General features: G+C 33.4%; 1 protein-coding gene across 8 annotated transcripts in view; it reads right to left on the reverse strand.

Annotated features, from left to right (window-relative positions):
- Positions 1-22,161, reverse strand: part of LOC143230444 (UDP-glucose 4-epimerase-like) — a 69,057-nt gene that overhangs the window by 10,976 nt on the left and 35,920 nt on the right. For all 8 annotated transcript variants that reach the window (XM_076464008.1, XM_076464009.1, XM_076464010.1 and 5 more), the window contains 2 exons: positions 17,634-17,814; positions 4,515-4,600 (listed from right to left, as the gene is read on the reverse strand). In XM_076464008.1, the coding sequence (XP_076320123.1) occupies positions 4,515-4,600; positions 17,634-17,814 (267 nt within the window). The remainder of the gene's footprint in view (positions 1-4,514; positions 4,601-17,633; positions 17,815-22,161) is intronic.

Here is a 22,161-nt window from a genome sequence, read left to right on the forward strand (position 1 = left end):
CAATAACAAGGAAGATAAAACTAAACTGACTTACTAACAGGTCTCAGGTTAATTTACTCTAATCCTGTCTGCAAGAATCACAAATGTTGCAGCTATTGACGATTCCCTCTTATTACATTATAAAATTGTATTACAAGGCAACTATCATACCTGTAATCTGGCCAAGGAATGAAGATGATAATTGAGTTAAGATTACTAAGGTTTTGAATGACTGAGATCAGATCACCTTTCTTTGTTGTATTCTCCATTTTCTATTCATAGTCATTTTAGATTTCATTTGACAAATGGATTTTGGTTTTTCGGTGCTACTACTGCAAAATTGTACAAGTGAATATATTTACTGAAATAAGTACTACCATGACAATGTTAAAACTTTCATTATGATTTGAATTTATTTTATTTTCAAGACAGTCTATTAACTATCATTATTGTTATGTGGAGATGAATTACTTTTACTTACACTCTATGCTGTCCAGCTTTTATTTTGCATTATCTCTGTAAATATCAGTAAATGCTGCATGTTATCTCAAACTTAATGATTTTTTCTTATATTTTAATGTCATTCTGTGGCCTTTTCCAACTTATGTTTTTGTGTTGTAGGGTCACAACTATATTTGGCTCCTCAGAGATACATAAGCAATATAAAGTAGTTTCTTGATATGAGTAAGATCAATGAGTAACTTAAATGGACTAAAGGACACAAATAAAAAAACAGATCTTGTTTAAAACTCTCAAAGCATGCTTCAGTTGTGTTTTAAAACATTATAAAGCATTATTTGTGTCCTTCATTTAATATTTATATTCAGCCCTTTCACTGCTGTTGGCAATACACTAGTTTCCTCTGACCATGCACAAATAAAATTAAATAATTCATAAAAGTCACCATACCTAAAACACAAACTTTCCATAATTTTGTCATGTTTGTGATCTTGAAAGATATAAATTTGATTTTGTTGTGGATTGATAGGAAAAGTTGGATCTCCTTGTCAGATAAAAATCAGGTATGGAGATGGAAGACATGAAGCACTGTTGACTGAGATCGAGAAAGAGGTAATGGAGGGTTAAGTTGAAGTTGGAGAAGTTATGGAAACCATGGTTGAGCCAACCAGTAAAGAGTAATCACTTTGACTTTATATGTGATCAAAATCATCCAGTGGAGAAGTCAAATGAGAGGATAAACATTTAGATATTTGTTGGTCCAGTCCTGGCTGAAAGCATTGACAGTCAGAGCAAGAGTATGAGGGGCTGGAGACCAAAAACAAAGGTAATGTGTTTTAGAGGGACATTACAAAAGCATTTATATAAGGAGTACCTCATTTAAGGCAAAGCCACTGGAAAACATGATAATCTAGAGACCCCCCTGTCATATAAATTTTTGTCATAATATGGCCCAAAAAAAAAGATTCAACACATAAATACAAAGGAGTCAAAAACAGGTGTCACCCTTATATTGAGATAACAAGCTGCCATAAACTATTGTGATGGAGCATCACCAGACTATCTCTGGCCAGAAGGAAAAAATAAACCAAAGCTCAATATAAAGAGAAGCTCCAGAAAATTGACCAATGCAGACCAATACATTGATGCTTCCTATTGATCAACCCATGCCCACAATCCCTGAATGGACATATATTTCTGAAGATATGTAAATTTGGACAAGGGGAAAGAAGCAAGACACACCTGTTGACAGGCAATTCTTGTCCAAACACTAATGCAATTTGTATACTAGGGTAGGAGGAAGGGTAATAAGAATCTGCAAAGGATCCTGTACAAGATTCTACTGGTTGTATAGAACATGCTAAAGAATCTGTTTGTTTGTTTATTTTTGAATATTGTGCAAAGCTACACGAGGGCTATCTGCACTAGCTGTCCATAATTTAGCAGTGTAAGACTAGAGGGAAAGCAGCTATCCATCACCACCCACCACCAACTTTTGGACTACTCTTTTACCAATGAATAGTTGGACTGACCATCACATTATAATGCTTCCATGGCTGAAAGGGCAAGCATGTTTGGTGTGACGTGGATTTGAACCCATGACCCTTGGATTAAGAGTCGAGCGCTTTAACCACCTGGCCATGCTGGGCCCCTGTATATGGGCAAAACCTTAAGAGCATAAGTGCTTCCATGGAAGACCACATCCACAACCTCATGAACTGTAACAGAAGGAGTGGTAAGAGCATGGAGAATTGAAAGCTCCAAAGAACTAAGTCAAAGAGCAGAAGGTTGGGCTTGACTAACATAGATGTATTAAAAAAAAAAACAACTCAAATGGACAACATATTGGAGGATGAAGGAATGACTTCTTCAATTTGACTAACCAGCCCATCCAAGCCACTTCCAAAAAGCAGGTGATGAGTGTGATGGCCTGACTCCTACTGGGAATGAGCCAACAGTTGCCAGTTGTCCATATAATGAAGAAAGTGCAACTCAAGAGCATGTAGATGACAAGCAAGTGTTCTGACCACCTGAGAAAATATATGTGGCTGAAGAAAGCCCAAAAGACAGTGCACAAAACTGATAAACTACCCTGTGATGGACAAAGTGAATATGTGGTTGTGACTGACAAGATACCAGGATATGCAAATAAGAATTCATAATGTCCATCTTGGTCATCCACAAACCTGGAGAAAAAGCCCACCTGAGGGTGAGACATGATTTTATGGTAAAATGGGGTAGACTGAAAAATGACTGTGGCAGGGCAAATCTATAACAGGCTGCCAGTCTCCAGTTTTCATGGGGACAACAAACAGCTTAGAATAAAAGTATGGAGAAAGATGAAGAACAGGTTCAATAGCCTGTTGAGACAAAGGGTTGTGTACTACTTCTGAGATGTGTAGGATTCCAAGACATAGGGGAGTAAATGGGTACTTGAGAAAAAGGGGAAATGGAGAAACTGGAGAACAAGCCCCTCTGATAAAATCTGAATAACCCACTAACCTATGACTAAAGATTGCCAAAGGGGAACAAATTTGCACAACTGAGCTCCCACTAGACCAATACCTACTGAGTAGTCTATGGAGGAAAAGGTAAGGGTTGAGAAGGACTGGAATGGGGTTGTCATGGTTCTGACTACAACAAACCAGCCACCAAAAAGGAAAGAGTAGAGGGTTGAGGAAAAGACTCCACATGCAATTTCAAAGACATGGTCAAAATATACTTGTGAAGAAAAGGGGCCATACATAAATTTCTTAGATAAGTGAGAGGCAAATGAACCTGGTACAGAGCTCCATCATGATCCAAAAGATCCTAAGAACAGAGAAACCATGTGCATAAACCAAGAGCCAAAGATGACAAATGAGCCAACAGTAAGAGTAGCACAAATGTGTATAAAATTAGTCATGGGTTAAATGTGTGGGAAAATCAAGGATTGCCCCCACACAGGCAATCACAACTGCCAAGAGTCAAGAAATGGACCATCAGCTTGATGATAAGTCAAAGCAAATTAATCTATAGCCTGTGGAATGCAAGGCATGCTGACACTTTGAACCAAATGTGAATAAGCAAGTTGCTCAGCATGAGCCCTAATATCTAGAGAGGGTGGGAAAACTAAACAAGGAAATGAAGAACAATCATGCAACAAAGAACAATCATCAGCATTGAATGAGAACAGCTATTTATGTGAGAGAAGTAATGTACCTTATTGGAAAAAGAAATCTGAAAACAATTCTACAAAAAGTTGAAAGGTATGTACGCATTACACTTTTTTAATTTTAAACATTTCATTGCACTGTACATTGATGATAACAGATAGAGTTAGTGACATAGTAGAGAAAATGGACAATGAAATATAAATATTTCACTTAAAAAACTTTTGATATTCATTTAGGAGATTCTAGAGATTAATTAAGCAAATCAAATGTAAAAAAAATAAGATAATAAATAGTATTTTCATATTTTATATAAAAATCATCTTACAAGTGAACTATTCAGAGTTTGAATGCAAATAACTGAATTAAATAACAAATGTTTTATTAAAAACAGTAAAAAAAATAAATATTTTTCTGAAACTACATTTTTAGGAACCTTTGTGTGAAATTTTAAAAAATTTCATCATCTAGCTTTATTTTTAGAAAGAATTATTACAAAAGCAGTGTTATCTTTTGAAATTTAAAAGCCAGTACTCAAAGGGTTAAAAAACAAAACTTTCAGTGTCCTTAGCAATTTCAACTTTTGAGACAAAGTTAATGTAGCTTAATGTTCAAATTAAAATAACTAACAAAGTATTCTTGTATAAGGATATACAATGTCTGATGAAGTCAGGTATCTATCTTTAAACAGCCTATCAATCAAAGTACTGAAACTAATAAAAAAAAATCTGTATTCTCTTCCTCATCACTTGATAAAGTAAATTTTTATTTCTTTCATGTATAAGAGACTTTAAAATAAAATAGAAGGCTATAAGTCACTTTATTTATACAAATAATTACTGCTCACAAAGATTGATGCATCAATGTTTACAAATACTTTTAAAAAAGTATCTTAGAACTGATCATAAAACTTTTTCATCTCACCATACATCCTTTTGTATCATCAAGTTTTTTCAACGCAGCCACATGACCTTCTGCTAGGTCTAGTACATGTATATAGTCCCTGATTCCTGGAAAAGAAAGCTACCGTTGCACCAAACAGTCCATTAAAATAATGTATAACATAATTATATTAAACAGATAAAAATGCAACTCCTTACAAGCATCAGACTTGCAAATAACAGCAGATTTATTCCGACAAAAAAAGGGAGTAACTTAATTTCTAATAACTGAATTTTACCAGTGTGTGTGAGAAAATGAGGTTGGTCAAATTAAATAAAAATGAACATAACCTATTATTAAACAAACAAAAAAATACAATGTATGTACTTGTCTTGACAAATAATCCTAGTAAGATATATACAAGGTTTAGCTTAATTCCACAGCTTTCACTTTCTCAAGACTGAATAAAAACACTTGACAATTTTCTAATAAAACTGAATTAAGAAAGTGCATCTGAATTTAACAGGTAAACTATGTCTCTTGGTCCATATGACAGTATCTCCTTGTGACCTTCGTTCTTTCACAGCATCAATCAGTCATCACATTTGGATAACATCACTTTTGAAACTAAATGATATAATAGTTGCTAATGCTTTCAACTCAGATATTGTATGATACTGCAATACTCTCTCATGCAGAACAGACATTATCCACTTTTATGAATAAAGAAACAAAACAATTAGAACTAGAACAAGGCAATATCAAGAACTATCTGAACCTCACACTTATGGTAAAAATGTATATTCACTAAATAATTTAACAATTTTAATAGTTCTCTCAAAAGCAATGGAGGGGACATTTTTGTTACAAAAATTTTGTAATTTTAACTGAAAATATTTGGACATTTTACTGGCTAAAAGAAAATATTTCCCACACAATTTTAGCATTGGGGACCAAAATCCACAAGCACACAAGAAGTATGGAAGTATCCAAATTACATGCAGAGGTATTCAGGAACTAGTTAGAACTGCTTTGGTAGATGTTGTGCAGCAAACCAAGTACAATTGAGCACAATATTATGCCTGTAGCTGCTTTCAAAATGTTCCTGTCTGTTCATCTAATTAATAACTACTATGATGCTTTGATATTTCCTACAGAATCTCAGGTGAAGTCATTTGTATTTCAATTGAAAGCTAAACATACAAAGGTGATAGTAAAAGCATAAATGGTTGGTGAATGCTTAACTAATGATGTTGAGAAAACATTAAAATAATCCCTACGATTACAATTTAAAAGTTATCACACATAAAAATGCTAATAATATCATTTAACCAAAATTCTAAAATTAACATGAAAAAATACATTAAATAAAAAAACATTAAAAAATTACAAAGTTAGAATACACCATACCACAAATACAGCTAAAACTAAACACATTTAATGAATTGATCACATGCCTATTTGAATAAAAGTAAACCTTTTAACAAGAAACTATATTTCAGAATATTATTTAAAGTAGATAAAGCAATGTGTGAAAGTTATAATCACAAGAAGTAAGACTATAAAGAAATATCAAAAGCACTAAAGAAAATTCAGAAATACTGTCCACTTCAAAAGTAGAAAATTTTACAAAACAACAACACCAAGAAATTAATCACTAAATTAAAAAAATAAAGAAAAACATAATAAAGCCCTTTAAGAAAGAAACATTAATTATAGCTTACACAATAACTTTAAGCTGCTTCTCTCCTACAAAAATGTAAATCAAATCTGTTATAATTTAAAGAAAAACAACAAATCAAGTTACTCAAAACAAAAAGGATCTCTCTATATATACATGAAAAATGTTAAAATCTTTGAACTTTATATAACCAAATCCTTTCAGTATAGCAATAAAAGATAAGAAGTTGGGAGTTAAATTAACAATATGAACATTAAATAACAGAAAGAAAATACATAATCTAAAGGGCCCTTCATGGCCAAGCATGCTATGGCATGCGACTTGTAATCTGAGAGTCGTGGGTTCGCATCCCCATCATGCAAAACATGCTCGTCCTTTCAACTGTGGGGGCATTATAATATGACGGTCAATCCCACTATTCGTTGGTAGTGGGTGGTGATAACTAGCTGTCTTCCCTCTAGTCTTACACTGCTAAATTAGGGACAGCTAGCACAGATAGCCCTTGAGTAGCTTTGTGCAAAATTCAAAAACAAACAAACATAATCTAATAAAACTCTGCTCTTTCACAGAAGCTAACACAAGTGAAAGAGCCTATATGTATATGTATGTATACACACACACACACACACACACACACACACACACACATATATATATATATATATATATAAAGATAATAGTAAAAGAAAAAAAATGCTCAGCCTTTCTTCCAAAAACACTCATGAATGCAGAAGGTAGAGGCTACTCTAAAAATAAAATACAAAAATTATACAAATTAAATTAAGAAAATTTGAATCTATACAAATAGGCACTACATTTCCACTTCATATCCTGTTAAAGTGGATTTCCCCCTTTTTTATACTGGGCCCATGTTTCTGTCCATTTGGCAGCCATTTCCTGATGATACCTTTTAATAATGGAACCTGGTTGAGCATTAGTTAATATATGTTATTACATTTGATGGTTTGTCAAGGTGTTCTCCCCTCACAGTCTTCTTAGATGGGTTTCTGTATCTTTTTTCAGGTGGCTTCTGTGTATGTTCTACTTTGGCAACCAATGCCCTTGTCCTCAAAATAAGGGATCCCTCATTGACAGATGTTTGCTTAATTGCTTGGATGATTATAGCTTGGAATTGTCCTGAAACCAATCATGCTTCTATCTTCTCAAGACTATGATGTTTCTTGGGACACACCAAGTGCCACAAAGTTTTTTTTTTTTTGCTTTAAAATATAGAAGTTTCTTCAGAAATATGACTACATCTGACAATGCCTTCTAGTTGTAGTAGCACATCTTCAAGTGGGCAGATAACTGGGCCTCGTTGCTCTTCAGTTTTCATCTCTCCTTTGGTTGTGTCTGGAGTGACAATTATGAAGGTTGCCAGGTTGATAAAGACTAAGCCCCACAGGTGTTATGCTGGTGGTATCCTCTTTGCAAATAACAAGATCTGCTATGAGTTCTCCCATGTATGATGTACTGTCTAGCAATGCATCCTCATCCATGGACTCGGGCAATGTGTAATTCACATGAATCCTAGACATTGTCTTCAGTGACATCATATATTCTTTCACTTATGAAGAAGTTTTTGTTCCCTGTAGGAACATGTTGGCTTTACAGCTAGAAGAAATGCAAGCATCTACCTGTGTAATTAAATGACTTCTCATAATAGTGCAAGACAGAAAACTACTGGTTAGTTTATGAAAAACAGACTGATTGTGATTGGAACTTGAACTTAGTTACTATAAGTGTGTATTCAAATACACAAGTTGAGTGAATTCAATTTGGTCAAAAATACAGCCAAGTGCATAGTTTAGGAGGAATCTTAATGCTGAGTTAGAACTATGAACTAGGAAGGTATTGGTAAAATGAACCATCTACAGGCTTAACATGCATTCACACCTACCTACAACCATAGAACATATGTCAAGAGAACCTGAGGACATCTCAATTCCCTAGTTTCTCTAGATTTTTGTTTGACCAGCACTTCAAACCATGTTACTCTTTGTTGGCCTTGTCAGACAATGGGAATTCTTTTGCCAAACTCTCTTATCTGTCATCATTCTTAGCCTACTGCTTTGTTGTCACACATAGTCCTATGCATGTATAAAAGAGACAAGACTGCTCATATCGTATGTAAATGAGCTAACTTCAGTTACTTGATGCTAACCTCACCTTTAACTATTTACCTTTTCCAACAGTTTCCTGGTCTTTTCTTAAGGTCTTACTTCCATTTACAAATTTATTATATGCACAGCTTGCATTTTTATGCTTCAAAAATATATTTCATAGTGAAACAAATTTAAGAACACAGTCAATAAAACTGTTTGCTTACTAAAAATATTCCAATCTGCATAGCTTAAAATATTTCTAAAGAACCAAACAAAACACTCAATACACCACATGTATTTATACATGTATGTTATATCTAAACCATTATTCATGAATTTCATATAACAACATTTTCATACACTTATATTTCAACTTGATCAAGCCAAAATATCCTTGCACTAATCTTAAGAAAACTACCAGGAAAAAAGTCTTCTTTAAGATCCTGGATAAAACTTTTTCTCTCTCTCACCACAAACTGAATATCTTTGTTAGCATTGTCTTTTCCACCTGCAGGACATCTTAATGTTTCAACTGAAACACTTCTTCAGTGTTAATAAAAATAACAGGTACACTATATTTTCCAATAATATGTTACAGGTCACTCTTTACAGTTAACCTGATGGTTATCAATTCTTAATGTCCAGGTAAAATCCTCCGTCTCCATGCTTTCATTGTTTTCTTCTTATATATCATCATACTCTTTGCATAACTAGTTCATATTTGTTAAATTTTAAAAACATCCACAAATGATTGCATGTAATACTTGTACAGAACACGATCCATGTGTACTTGTTTACATATGCATCTTGCCATACACCTATGCTACCATTATTTTTTATTTAGTATTCTTATAATTTGTACAGTTTGCTTCCAGCTACAAAATTAACTACTTTGTTAACATTCAAATTACCTAGTGCCAATACTCTTGCTTGAGACAGTAGTTTATCTGGAGTTTATCAAGCTAAAGTTATGTTTATTTCAGATTTCACAAAATAAATAATCTCAGTTAAATTTGGTTGAATTAAACATTCAAGTCTAGTTACCATTATTAAAATACATGCTATTACGACTGTACCTCCAATGTACATTAAAAAAAACAGGTGGACAATCTTACTGATCACAGTTGACACATTTTTTCACAATGATTGATGAAAAATCTAGTGGATACTGGGTGTTATGTTATGTAGAGTTCAAAACACTACTAATTTGTCAGAGTGATTTTGTCTAAAGGTTGAACTAGTGTTCAATTTAAATTGTTATAAATCACATTAAAAAAAATCACTCAATTTTTGCAATTTCCTTTTCTCATCTATTTTTCACTCACGTCATTGTCATACTGGACAACTTAATTACCTATAAGCAGTGATCATGTTGATTAAGGCCTTATAAATGAAACAATTAATGTTATGAAAATAAACTAATCAAATTGGTTTTCAATTATTTTAACATTCAATTATCAAAATTACAATTAATTCAAGTATTACAAAAATGATCAAGTAATTAAAATTTAGGTTTGCAATTATTTCAAGTAGCCAAATAATCAAAATATTGCCATTATATATTTTTTTTTTTGTTAAGCACAAAACTATGTAATGGAAGATTGTGAGTCGAAGGTATCGGGTTTGCTTCCTAATGTCACTAAACTTGCATACACTGTCTTTGCTATTGCAAAGCACCCACAGTTAACTCTCTAACTATTTAAGTGTTAAATAAAGTATAAATTTACTATATTTTACATTGTGTTATGTCCCCAATTTATAATTGCAGATACATGTACTTTCCTGTTGTCAAGCTGGTGCAGATTTATGGGAGGGATTCAAGTGGTCTTAAACTCCAACCTTCATTTTTTCTGGAAAATTAAAATCTATTCTCTAATGTCATGAACGTAATTTTTTTCATAAATTAATAATAGTATTATTTATTGATCTATACACAGGCAGGAATTTAAGGGGGTTAACCCCAACTGCTCCATTTTAAATAAATTAATTAAAAAAAACAAAAACAGCTAGACATCCTTACACTAACACATAGTATCAAAAAAAAAAAAAAAAGACAGGATGTCAGTGTTTTCATTTGATGGGACTATTAATTACAATAAAAATTTGTTGAGATCTTATGAAATCAACAGAGTTAATCTACAGCAATCCAGTTAAAGCCTCAGCAAGCAACTGATTATTTTCTAAGCTAATAGAATAATATGAATATCAAATAAAATTTTCATGTTAAATTTTGCTGTCTTGCTTTCTCAAGACATTATGTGTGTCTGTCTAGACTTTGGAGATTCATTTTCATCAAAGTGAGTATTATTGTTTCTGGCTCCTGCAGATTTTAAAACAGATTTGTTTGAGAATTGTGATGAGAAAGAATTTTTAATACTGTTAATGTCTAAAATATGTAAAAATGCAAATTTTCAAAGAATTTGGAAAATATGCATTTGTTATTTTATTTTTTGTAAATGATTATAAATAATTGTAATCATTTAATTTTAAGCACACAGTTTCAAATATTTGCTTTTAAATTTTATTTATTTTTATATTAATCACATTAGCAGAAATAAAGGTATAGCCAGACTGGCCTATTAATTTATAGAAAAAAACAACATTATTTTAACTTTATCAATTTATTTAGCTTACCTTAGAACTATATGATCAGCAGTGATTAATCCAAAACTTTTTCCTTATGTATTTCTATAGCTTCTTTCATACACATACAAAAAAAGCTATTTTCATTTTAAAATTGGGATAATCTAACTGAGAGACTTGCATGCCATCAGCTTTGTGAAAACTCCCACTTATATTCCATATGAAATTGCACTACTGTATCATGACATATCATGCAACAAAACCCTCCACCAAAATTATGCAAGTACACCCATTACATTCACACATGAAGTATTCTATTCTTTGATAAGATAACAAATAAAGTTGCACCAAGAAAGTGGGTAGGAATGAGCATGGAGGTGATATAAATCCGATATAAATTTTCATAAAAAAAATTCTTATATGATCACACTTCTCCATACAAAGAAAACTAGAATCCCACACTGAAATAGCAGAGACCACTAAGAAATTTATCTCAAAAAGCTCCCTTTAGTAAGCATCCCATGAGTAGCCTATATGGTGGGACACCTTATGGCATTGGCTTCATAGGGGCAAACCCTTGGGAAACCACACCTCATTTTATCCATGGCATACTCTTTGTTTGTGTGCAGGATTAGAAGAAATGAAAGGCCAATATGGTACTGTAATATCTGGTGGAATAAGTACATGAGTGTGCAAGTACCTTCTCACAAGACATTGGACAGCCAATCAGTATAGTAGGGTTTGGGCTCTTTAAGATTATACTGAGGGTGCACATCTCATCAACCATAACTCCCCCTGGGTCAGACACCATGGGCCATAAACTCTACCACCACATACAAATTGTTCAAACCATTGTGAAAGCAGCAAGGATTAAAAAGACAGAGAAAAATATATAAATGAGCATCAGATAGTGATATGTGTCCAAAGTTCACTTGGAGGTTGTGATGTATCTATATGCTATCGGGTGATTTGCATCACACTCTGAAAACACCCCTGCTCCATTTTTCATCATATAGAATTTCTTGTTCTAGCCCCCAGTACTCTCTCCCAATCAAGCAGCTGGGAGCTGGTAAGTAGCAAGGATCTCCCAAGTTTCACTCAAAAAGAGTGGGTAATTTTAATTTGCATAAAAGAAACCCAGAATATATACCTAGATCCCTGTCCAGCACTTATCAAGAAGGTATTTTATTCAAGACAGTACAAAGAATAACCATTTGATCCTATTTTCAAAAGTCACCAGGTTCTAGCCAGAGAAGCAGACAGATGCACAATTCTGATGCTTTTTTCATTATAGTACATGGAGTAAGTACAGAATGAATAGGATTATTGAATGTATTAAGGTATTACCATAAGTAGAACTCCAGTGCTCTTTCAAAACACCCTATCACAAAGTGGGCAATATCTTGGTCCGGATGGGTTGTCTTAGCACTTTTCATTATCCTGGTCTCATTCAGAATTTTAGGTAAGTATTACCTGTGAGACAACACTAGCCTCCTAGCAGATTCCAAAAGAAGAAGAATGATGGAGAAGCAATAAGAAAATGAATACTTATACTCATTATAGGTTAACACAAAAATATCTGTGGGAGGAAGTCTGTATACTGGAGGAGGATATAGCTAGATGGAAAAAATAATTTAATGTGAAATGAATGATTGTAGTGTAGTTCATATGCAAGTCTGGAAAAAAGGGTTGGTTGGTTGGTTTGGTGTTTTATGGTGCAAAGCAACGAGGCTAACTGCACCAAACATCCAGTAAAAAGTTAAAATTAAAGTAAAATTATTAAAATTCATAAAAGAAAATTAAGGAAAACAAGTTTAATTTTTGAATTAAAAACATAAATAACATGAAATCCAATTTTTTAATCTAGTCTACAGCATTAAAAGAAAAACTACAGTAATACAAGTTGTAAATGACTTTCTGTAGCATGTAATTATCACAACTAGCCAGGATACCTAATGGGTAAGTTAAAAAAATCAGCATTAGTCACAGAAGTTGGCTTTTCCAGTCCTGGTTTTGTTAATTGATTTGGCCATTTTCAGAAAGTAAAGTAATGCATTAATCTTCATACTGAAAAAGTCTGGCACTCAAAACACAGCCCTGAGGGACTCCAAATTACTGTAGAAAAAAAATGGGAAAATGTCGAACCCACACGAATTTGGAATCTCCTGTTCATTAAAAATGTTTTAATAAAAATGGGCAAATGGCCACGTAATCCATATAAATGGATGTCTTGCAAACTGCCATATTGTGTGTCATAAGCCTTCTCAACTTCAAAGAATATTGATACAAGATGTTATCGTTTGAGAAAGGTTTCTCTGATTGACATTTCAAGTGGAGTGCTGTCATTGGAACCCAAACTGGGTGGGTGAGAGGAGGTTGTTTGATTCGAGGAACCAAACAAGACAAGCATTAACTATACTCTCTGAGGTCTTACAGAGACAGCTCAACAAAGCAATTGGACAGTAGTTTGAAGGAATCTTGGGATCCTTCCCAGGCCTAAAGAAAGGTAGAACAATAGCCTGGTGACAGGCATCAGAAAAAACATTCTCCTGCCAGATCTGGTTAAAAACAATCAGAAGAATGGCAAGAGAAGCAGGAGATACATGGAGCAGCATTTCATAGTGTACATCATCAGGTCTGACCAATGTACTGTCAGACTGATGAAGGGCCAGTTTAAGTTCCACCAGTGTAAGGGGATGATTATAGTCATAGAGACAATCAGCTTGAAAGGAAAGAGGTGATTGCTCTACCTGAGTCTTGATGGTTAAGAAGGTGGAGGAAGAAGCAGAAGTGCTAGATACTTGAAAAAAGCTTTCACCTAGAGTATTGGCGATGCTACAGGTATGATACTTCCTGGCCATCAGAGAGCAAGATCATGAGGGATACAGAATCATATTGCTCACTGACCTTTCAGTTCTTGTCCCATATGACTTTGGAACTAGTAGTAGAAGATGTGGTGGTTGTGAACTTAATCCAAGATTCCTTCTGGCTTTGACGTCTCACTCACCAAGCACGTGCATGGGCCTACTGGAAAGTGATGCAGTTTGAAAGTGTGGGATACTTACGAAAACTATCCCAGGCCCATTTTTGAGCCTTCAGTGCCACGTGGCAGGCAGGATTCCACCATGGATGAGGATATCGTGGAAAACATGTCAAGGTTTTAGGAATATATAACACAGTCAGTTACTGCTGCCACACAGTTGTTTCTTGATGGCAGAATCATGGCAGAATCACGTTCTGTGAGAGCAGTGAAAGAGGGCCAGTTGGCTTGATCCAGCTTTCACCTGGGCACGTGGGTCAAGTGGCACTGACTATAGCCAGTCTCTCTCAAAATTATAAGAAAATGATCACTGCTTCATGGGTTATTGTCAACTCTCCATGGAAAGTGATAGAATAGTGAAGGAGAGCAAACTGAGAGATCAGTAGCAGTAAAGGACTGTCTAGGTGCATGAAAATAAATCACAATGTATTTTGTGATCATAAATCACAAAATGATCACAAGAAAGCTTGTGATCAGAGAGCATATGCTTTACAAAGCAACCTCTCCCATCAATATCAGCACTTCCCCAGAGGGGATTATGTCTATTAATGTCCCCCAGGATTAAAAAGGGAGATGGAAACTGTTCAATGAGAACATCAAAGGCTGATTGATCATAGATATCTCCAGGTGACAGGTAGAGAGAACAAACAGTGATGGTACGACCCAAGGAAACACGGATGGCTATGGCCTCTAATGGTGTGTCGAGTAGCAAATACATGGTGGACACATGCTGATCAACCAACAGTGGCAACCCTCCATGCACTCATCCATCACACAGCCTGTCATTTCTGTACAAAGAAATCTGCTGAAATGTAACTGTATTGGCAGGTTTCAAAATGTTTTGTGTAAGGAAAGACATACAGGATGGCAGGAACCAATCAGTGTTTCAATGTCATCTAGATTAGAAGGTAAACCTTGACAGTTCCATTGTATATTATTTATGTGTAGGCAAACTTGGTGGAGAGCCCCTCTGTTTACAACGTCTTTTTTCTCTATTCAAGGGAAGTCTGTTGACCTCCATGGATCTTGCCCTGGGCCAATTGGGCAGCTCTTTCTTGTTGGAAGAGGATTCCAGCGACTAAGGACATAATATTTTGAATCATTTTCAAATGGTGTACCTCTTTTTCTTCTAGCCATTTATTGGAAGAACAAAAGTAGGATGGGTGAGAGCCATTGCAATTGATGCAACGAGGGTCTGTTTCACACTCATAGGCATCGTGGTCCTTGCCACTGCAACAAGCACACATCAAGGAACCATGGCACGATGTCTTCTAGTGACCAAACCGCTAACACTGAAACATCTGAGGGTTTTGAATGTATAGCCATACCTTCTAATTAAGATAACCTGCCTTGATGGTAGCAGATAGATGTGGTGATGTAAATATCAGAATGAAGACATTGGTTGGCATCATAATTCCATCTTTGTAAGTGGAGATACTCCTCACTGCAAAAACTCCTTTGGTGGAGAAACCAGCAGGAATATTTGATTTGGGGATGTTCTTCAAATCCCTTTCAACAATAATTCCTCATGACAAATTTGAAGTAGCATGAGACATCACCTTAATGGGTATATTATCAATCACTTTTCAATGCAAGAGGAGTTTATAAGTTTTATTAAGATCTCTTGTTGCAGTGAGCAAATTCTTTTCATCTCATAAGCAATTACTAGTAACCATTGTAACATAGTTTATCTGACTTTCATAAATATTCCAAAAAATTACTGGTACAGTTGTATTTCCAACAGAGAAAAATGTAATTCATTAATTAATTTCTGTATTGCTTACTGGTGTATAAAAGACTTTTTAATACAAGTAATAAATACATTTATAACACAAATTTGTTATTTATCTTTAATGAGACACTCAGCATTTTACTTTACAACTTCTTCAGGAATGTTCCACTAAAACACAGAATGTAACTAATACTACAAAACTTCAGCTGGTTTAAATGGTAAATTCTGAACAAATCTTAATGGGCATTTTGACAGCATGCAGTTGACAAACTAAGAAGTAAAACTGAGTGTTGAGTTTTTCATTTTCATGTTAGGAATGTGATGCTAAGTTTGTGCATCACAATCCTTGAAAATTTTTTTATATATCAAGGCGGATATTTGTTGCTCCAAAGGAATGATTTTAGTTCAGAGTATGTAGTGTTTTTTTCCATTACTATTTTAATTGATTATTTTTAATCCTCTCACAATGAACTAAACGTATTACCCTGAATTTATAAACCCAAAGGAATGAACAATTTTCATGTTACAGATTTAATAAAACTTGTTAACCTTTACAAAATTTTCAAGCTCCTAGTAAACATTACGAGTCTTTTGTATACAAAAACATAAGAATTTTTCTGAAAATTTATCCATGAATATATACAGTCAGTGCAAAGTGATTTTCATATTAAGATCAAAAAATACTTTTTTTATCTGACAATTTTTAAATTACATTTCTGTAATATCAGTTAAACATCAAATATTGTTTTTTATCAGAAAAACTATATTTTATATTATTTTCTCTATTCTAGCCCTTTACAAGGTTAGCCAAATCAACTGACTTTGTAACTACTATAAAACATCAGGAAATAAAATTAACACCCTCCCCTTTTTCTTTACAGAAAGACTACACATTGTAACAAAAAACTATTTGTAGCAGTATATACTTGTTTGTTTTCAATTCTGTTGTTTTATTACCTTCTAAACCATGTCTAATATTACCACCATTCAAGTTGTAAATCACTCAAAAAATGTACAGCTCACAAGCATACCTCATGAAGAAGTTTTATTGCTTTTCATTATCTCATCTGATGTAACCTTAATTAATAAGTTTCTAATCTTGGCATTTTAGTTACTTTTACAATAGTAAATAAAAAATAGATGTGAAAAACAAGAACTATAATACTTACCTAAGTCTTTTGTTTTTCTCTATTGAGTGCAAATGAAACTTAAGCCTACTATTTATAATAATGATATTAGTATAAACAAAATAATTTTTATTTAATTATGTAAAGCACCTAATAACACAGAATAATGGCAGTAAAATAACAAGCAATGTCCTATAAATATCAATTTTTCTGGCTTTCCAACTATGTGATAAAAGTCTTTAAATATTCAGCTATGTTTGTCAATGCAATTACTCTGAGAAAAATGTCTTAACTGAATGATGAAACAATGCAATATAATATGCAAATTGATAGATAAAATTTTGGCTTTCTGTTAGATATAAATAACACAGTATAAAATTTCAGAGAAAACTATTGGCAGTTTGTGAAAGTGAGGATGTGACATTTTGAAATGGTAAATATGTCTGCTTTTCTGGTTTGTGTCTCCATGAACAAACTAGACTGGGGACTACAAAAATTATGCTTTACATTAAAATCCATACTTTTCAGATGGTGGTAAGGTAAATTAGAGAAGAACAAAGCCCTTGAAAGTAAATGCAACAATTCTCATTATGAGAAATTAAGGATTTTTTCAACATTTTCATTATAAAATTAAAAACTTGAAACCCTATACAATATTAATATTTCATTTGTTATCTATGTTTTGATGTCAAGTTTATTAGTATACAAGTAAATTAAAGTAGTTTAAAGTTTCAACATACATCTCTAAAAAATTGCAGCATGTGTATGTTATATTGCCTTTAGCAAGAGGATTAAAAAACACTAGAAGTAAGACATCATGTGAAGTTAAGTAGTATTGTAACTCAAGAGTTGGAATGTCTGAAGTTTATATTCATTAATAAAATCAGACTTACCTGTACCATCAGGGGTTCTGAAATCTTTCCCAAAAACTTGTACTTCACAACGTCGTCCAACAGCAACCTGAGAGATATATGGCATCAGATTGTTAGGAATTCCTTGGGGGTCTTCACCAATTTGGCCAGATTCATGTGCTCCAACTGGATTAAAATATCTCAGAAGAATAATGCTCCATCTCTAATAAGAGCCAAAAGAAAAAAAGTGTTGTTTAATTAAAATCTTTTACTAAATTGTTGCTCTGGGGTTTCCTACATGAAGCATTGTTGAAGGAATCATACCCAAAGCATTGCTACACATACATATATATGCCAAGGCATAAGACTGAAATTTCACGATAAAATTTACTTTGATATAAAATCTCAATATCATTGTTTTCTCCCAGCAAGATTTAGAAAAATACCATTAATCCAAACATAAAGTTTTACAATACTTTACATTATGTGCCATTTCATATTTACATTTCAAAACTTTCCCAAAGCATGTCCCTGGGATCCCCATCAGTAGGAGGAAAAGGCCCCCTATGCCACACTCCAATTTGTGTGTAACTAGAAATGTCTTTCTTCAGAATATTTACAAACATTTAGATGAAATCTTTCATGCAGATGTCCTAACTTAAAGTCTTAGTAAACCTACTGTAAGCAGACCTGAACTTGCCTAACATATTACCTGAAGACAGTATTAAACAACACAACAGCCATTCAAGAAAGCCTGTACTTACATGCCCAGGCTTCTGTATCATACATTTCTCTTCCATAAGGCATGGGTCATACCCAAGAAACAGGTTGGTGAAGAGTATTAAGGAATACTTAGCTATTACTCTGATCTGTACAAGTTTATTCTCCCTCTCTTAAGTAGATAGGCATCACCAGCCTCTTAAAAACCTTTAATTAAACTGCACACTAAAGTCAACCAGTCAAATACTGATAGTTAGTTAAAAATACACAAGAGAATTTGTGTGATAAACGAATATTTTATCTCTTGCTTTACTTGAGTATTTAACTTTTCTTTGTTGTAAATATTAATTTTATTTTCAATGTTACATTTTGTCTCAAACTTTCTATACGAATATGCTTAATATTTATCTATCAGTGCAGTACACCTGAAAATACTGCCACTAAATGCAGTAAGGACTAAGAGAAGTCTACTTCTAGATCAAGGTTATATGTATGTTTGTATGATTCATCAACCCTCAGGGTCTAGATGTTGAAAGGTAGTTAGAGAAAACCTCTGCAGCCTATTTTCCAAATGCCATATCACAGGGTGGTAAGGATGGGTCATGACAGTACTGACCACTTTGGAAATCCCAACATTAAATGGAGTGATCTCTATGGGGCACCCAAGTATAATTAATCAGCACAGAAATTGTCAGGCAGATCAGGGTTACCTGTGACCAGATAGAGAGGTGAGGTGTACATGATAAGTAAATTCCACCATAAGAAACTGTAAAACTTGATAACAAGAAACTCACTTGAGATAAAATGCATCTCAGAATGGTTGATATGGGTATTAATACTTTTATTGATAAGCAGAGAACTTATTAATAAGTGTTAATACCCATACCAGCTGTTTTGAGATACAAACTGTAAAACTGATAGAAGGAATAGCCAACATCAAACTATGATCATATTAATCCTTGAAAGGTCAGGAACTTAAGGCATACTGATACTTTTAAGAAAATAAAAGTTTTAAGATGACTTGCCTGGGTAATAAAAAAAACAACTTTGTTATAACTGTATGATGTTTCAACAAGATTTTGTAATCCTCAGATACAAGTATTTTACAGAGATACATAACTATATATTTGCAGTATAGAACAAAAAGATTATACAACAAAATATTGCTTCACAGTCTAATACCGGTATCTTGGTAACCCCGAGTGTTGATTTAGTGTGGAGCTGTTTTCTTCAATTAAGATACCTTCTTTTATTTTACATTTATTGATGCTGCATTCTTTGTTTAAAATTACAGTGTTTTGTTTGTATGGATATGGTTTTCTTGTTTAGTGTAATGGTGGTAAGCACAAGAGGGTCTATTGTTGTTTTTTTTCTTTATGTTCAGTGAATCTGGTTTCAAATTTTCTACCTGTTTCTTCAATGTAAAATCCTAGACAGCTATTGCATGTTATTTATAAATTACATTTGAATTATGTGATTATATATAATTTTTATTTAATAGTAATGTTAGTTTAGTGCCAGGTTTTTATGTGAATTAGATAAACAGAAATTTTATGTTTGATGGCAAGTTTTCTCCAAGTATTGATTATTTTTGAGCTATTGTCAGGAATAAAGGGTAAACTGCTGTGTAATGTTGTGTTGTTTGATGTATTAGTGTCAATTTTGTTTGTAAGTTGAGTTTTGAGATTTTTGTTCTGGTGGTTGCGTGGAACTGTTTTGACAATGTTTAATGGAAATTTGTTGGTGTACATGAGGAATTGCTTTACAGAGATGATTTCTTCTTCTGTGTTCTCAGATGAAAAATTCTTCAAGCTATGTATTTAAGATTTTTTATTATAGTAATATTTTACTTGGATTCATGGGCAGAGTTCCAGGGGGTGTAGAGGCCTGTGCATGCAATTTTTTTGGTGAACTTTGTTTTGAAATATTTGTCAAATTTGATAATGTTGAGATTAAGAAAATATAATTCATTTTTATTTTTGTTTTCAAAGGTAAATTTAATGTTAGGGTGAATGAAGTTTACGTGTTCAGAAAAGGTGTTTACGTGTTTCATAGAATGAAATCAGCAAAAGTGTCATCACCATATTTTTATCAGTACAGAAAGATTAAATGCAGATTGTATGGCTTGTGTTTTGATCTAGATCATAAATATGTTGGTGAGAACAGGTGAAACAGGGTTGCCTATACTTAAGACATTTGTCTAAAGAAAGTTTTTGTTGTTGAAAATAAAGTTGATTTTTATTTTTTGTTGTTGTGAATTCTAAAAGGGAAATGAAAAGTATATTGGGATGTGAATAAAAGGACAGCGGTCATCACTGTAAAGATCATGTGTAACATTAAAGGCTTCTTTGCTTTGATGGGAACTTCAGTAAAAAGTGACACAATGTCAAAGCTGGCCATTAAGGCTCTGGAGTTTAGTCAGCTTAATGTGTTTCTGAGGTTAAACACACAAAAAACAAAAGGAAACTGCAAAAATTATGTAAGGTGTGAGGGCTCAAGGCTACATACTTATCAAGATTATAGGTATACAAGTCATAAGACCCATAAACTGAAGACCAATTTCACAAGCAACAAGGTAAAATGCATAAACAATATGAAAAATATATCAACATTAAAATTTTAAAAACTGACAAAGGCAACATTAATTAATTGTGAACAACATAGAATACATCCACAAAATGAAGAACATCCTTTCAGATATTAGGAAATTTAAACCCATCCACAACAACCCAACAAACACAAATGAAAAACAACTGAACAAACCCTGTTACAAATGAAGAAAGACAACTTGATTACCGAAGACCTTTCTTTTTATCTAAATAATACTGACTAATGCACACCACAACTGTGTGATATTACAAAACAACACAAAAAACTACTGCCACATACGACCTATACTAACCATTTATGACTTAGTTAACTGTCTCTGTAAAATACTTGCACTCAAGGATGACAAAATCTTGTCGAAACTTCATACAGTTATAATAAAGTTAAAACTTTTAAAGTATACTGATAATGTTCTGAGATTGTTTAAGATGGTTGAAAAGAACAATGTTTATTCCTACATATATTATTCTTCTGCTGGCCTTGCATAAGGGCACAGTCAACATATTTATTAAATTTTAGGAAAAAGAGGGTTTCTCTTAAATACAGATTATGTTTTAGAGGTACAGTGGCAGACATATGAGCAGAAAGTATTTGGATGCACCACTGTTTCACAATGTTAATAACGTAAAGCATATTAACTCACCAATGTTCCAAGATAACATAGAACAAATTCAAATCTTTTTCAAATGTTTACGGCATGTTTCTTCATGGAATAGTTGGATTCAAGGCATACAGTGCAATGTTTGATGTTAATTATAGATGACTCAAAGCATGATACTATAAATAATTGGATGAGAAGAAAACCTAACAATCTATGGGTCTGAGTTCAAGACTCAAAGACTTGAGGAGACTGTATGAAAAGTATGTCTACACATTTCATACTGAGTGTAAGGAATGGTTAACAAACAAACCCATGTAACATCACACGGTCTCAGAAACAGTTCCTCTTTGACAAAGGCCATTTTGGTGGTAATATATTTTAAGATGGGTGCATTGAACCAAATGATGGCTGAAAAAAAAGCAAAAGAGAACAGCTACTAAGGTGGATTCTATTCATGATGAGGTTAAAGAATGAGCATCAACCATTAAGATGTGAACAAAACATCAACTGGCAAATATACTACTACAGAAGTTCAAGGTGTCATGATGTAGCAATCATAATTTTCTATTGCACAATACAAGTTTCCAGACTCTGATGCAATGGCTGCATCATAATGTCAGATCAAAAGACTCTTTAGAAAAT

Source organism: Tachypleus tridentatus, chromosome 10 (assembly GCF_004210375.1).
Source record: "Tachypleus tridentatus isolate NWPU-2018 chromosome 10, ASM421037v1, whole genome shotgun sequence".
Lineage (NCBI taxonomy): Eukaryota > Metazoa > Arthropoda > Merostomata > Xiphosura > Limulidae > Tachypleus > Tachypleus tridentatus.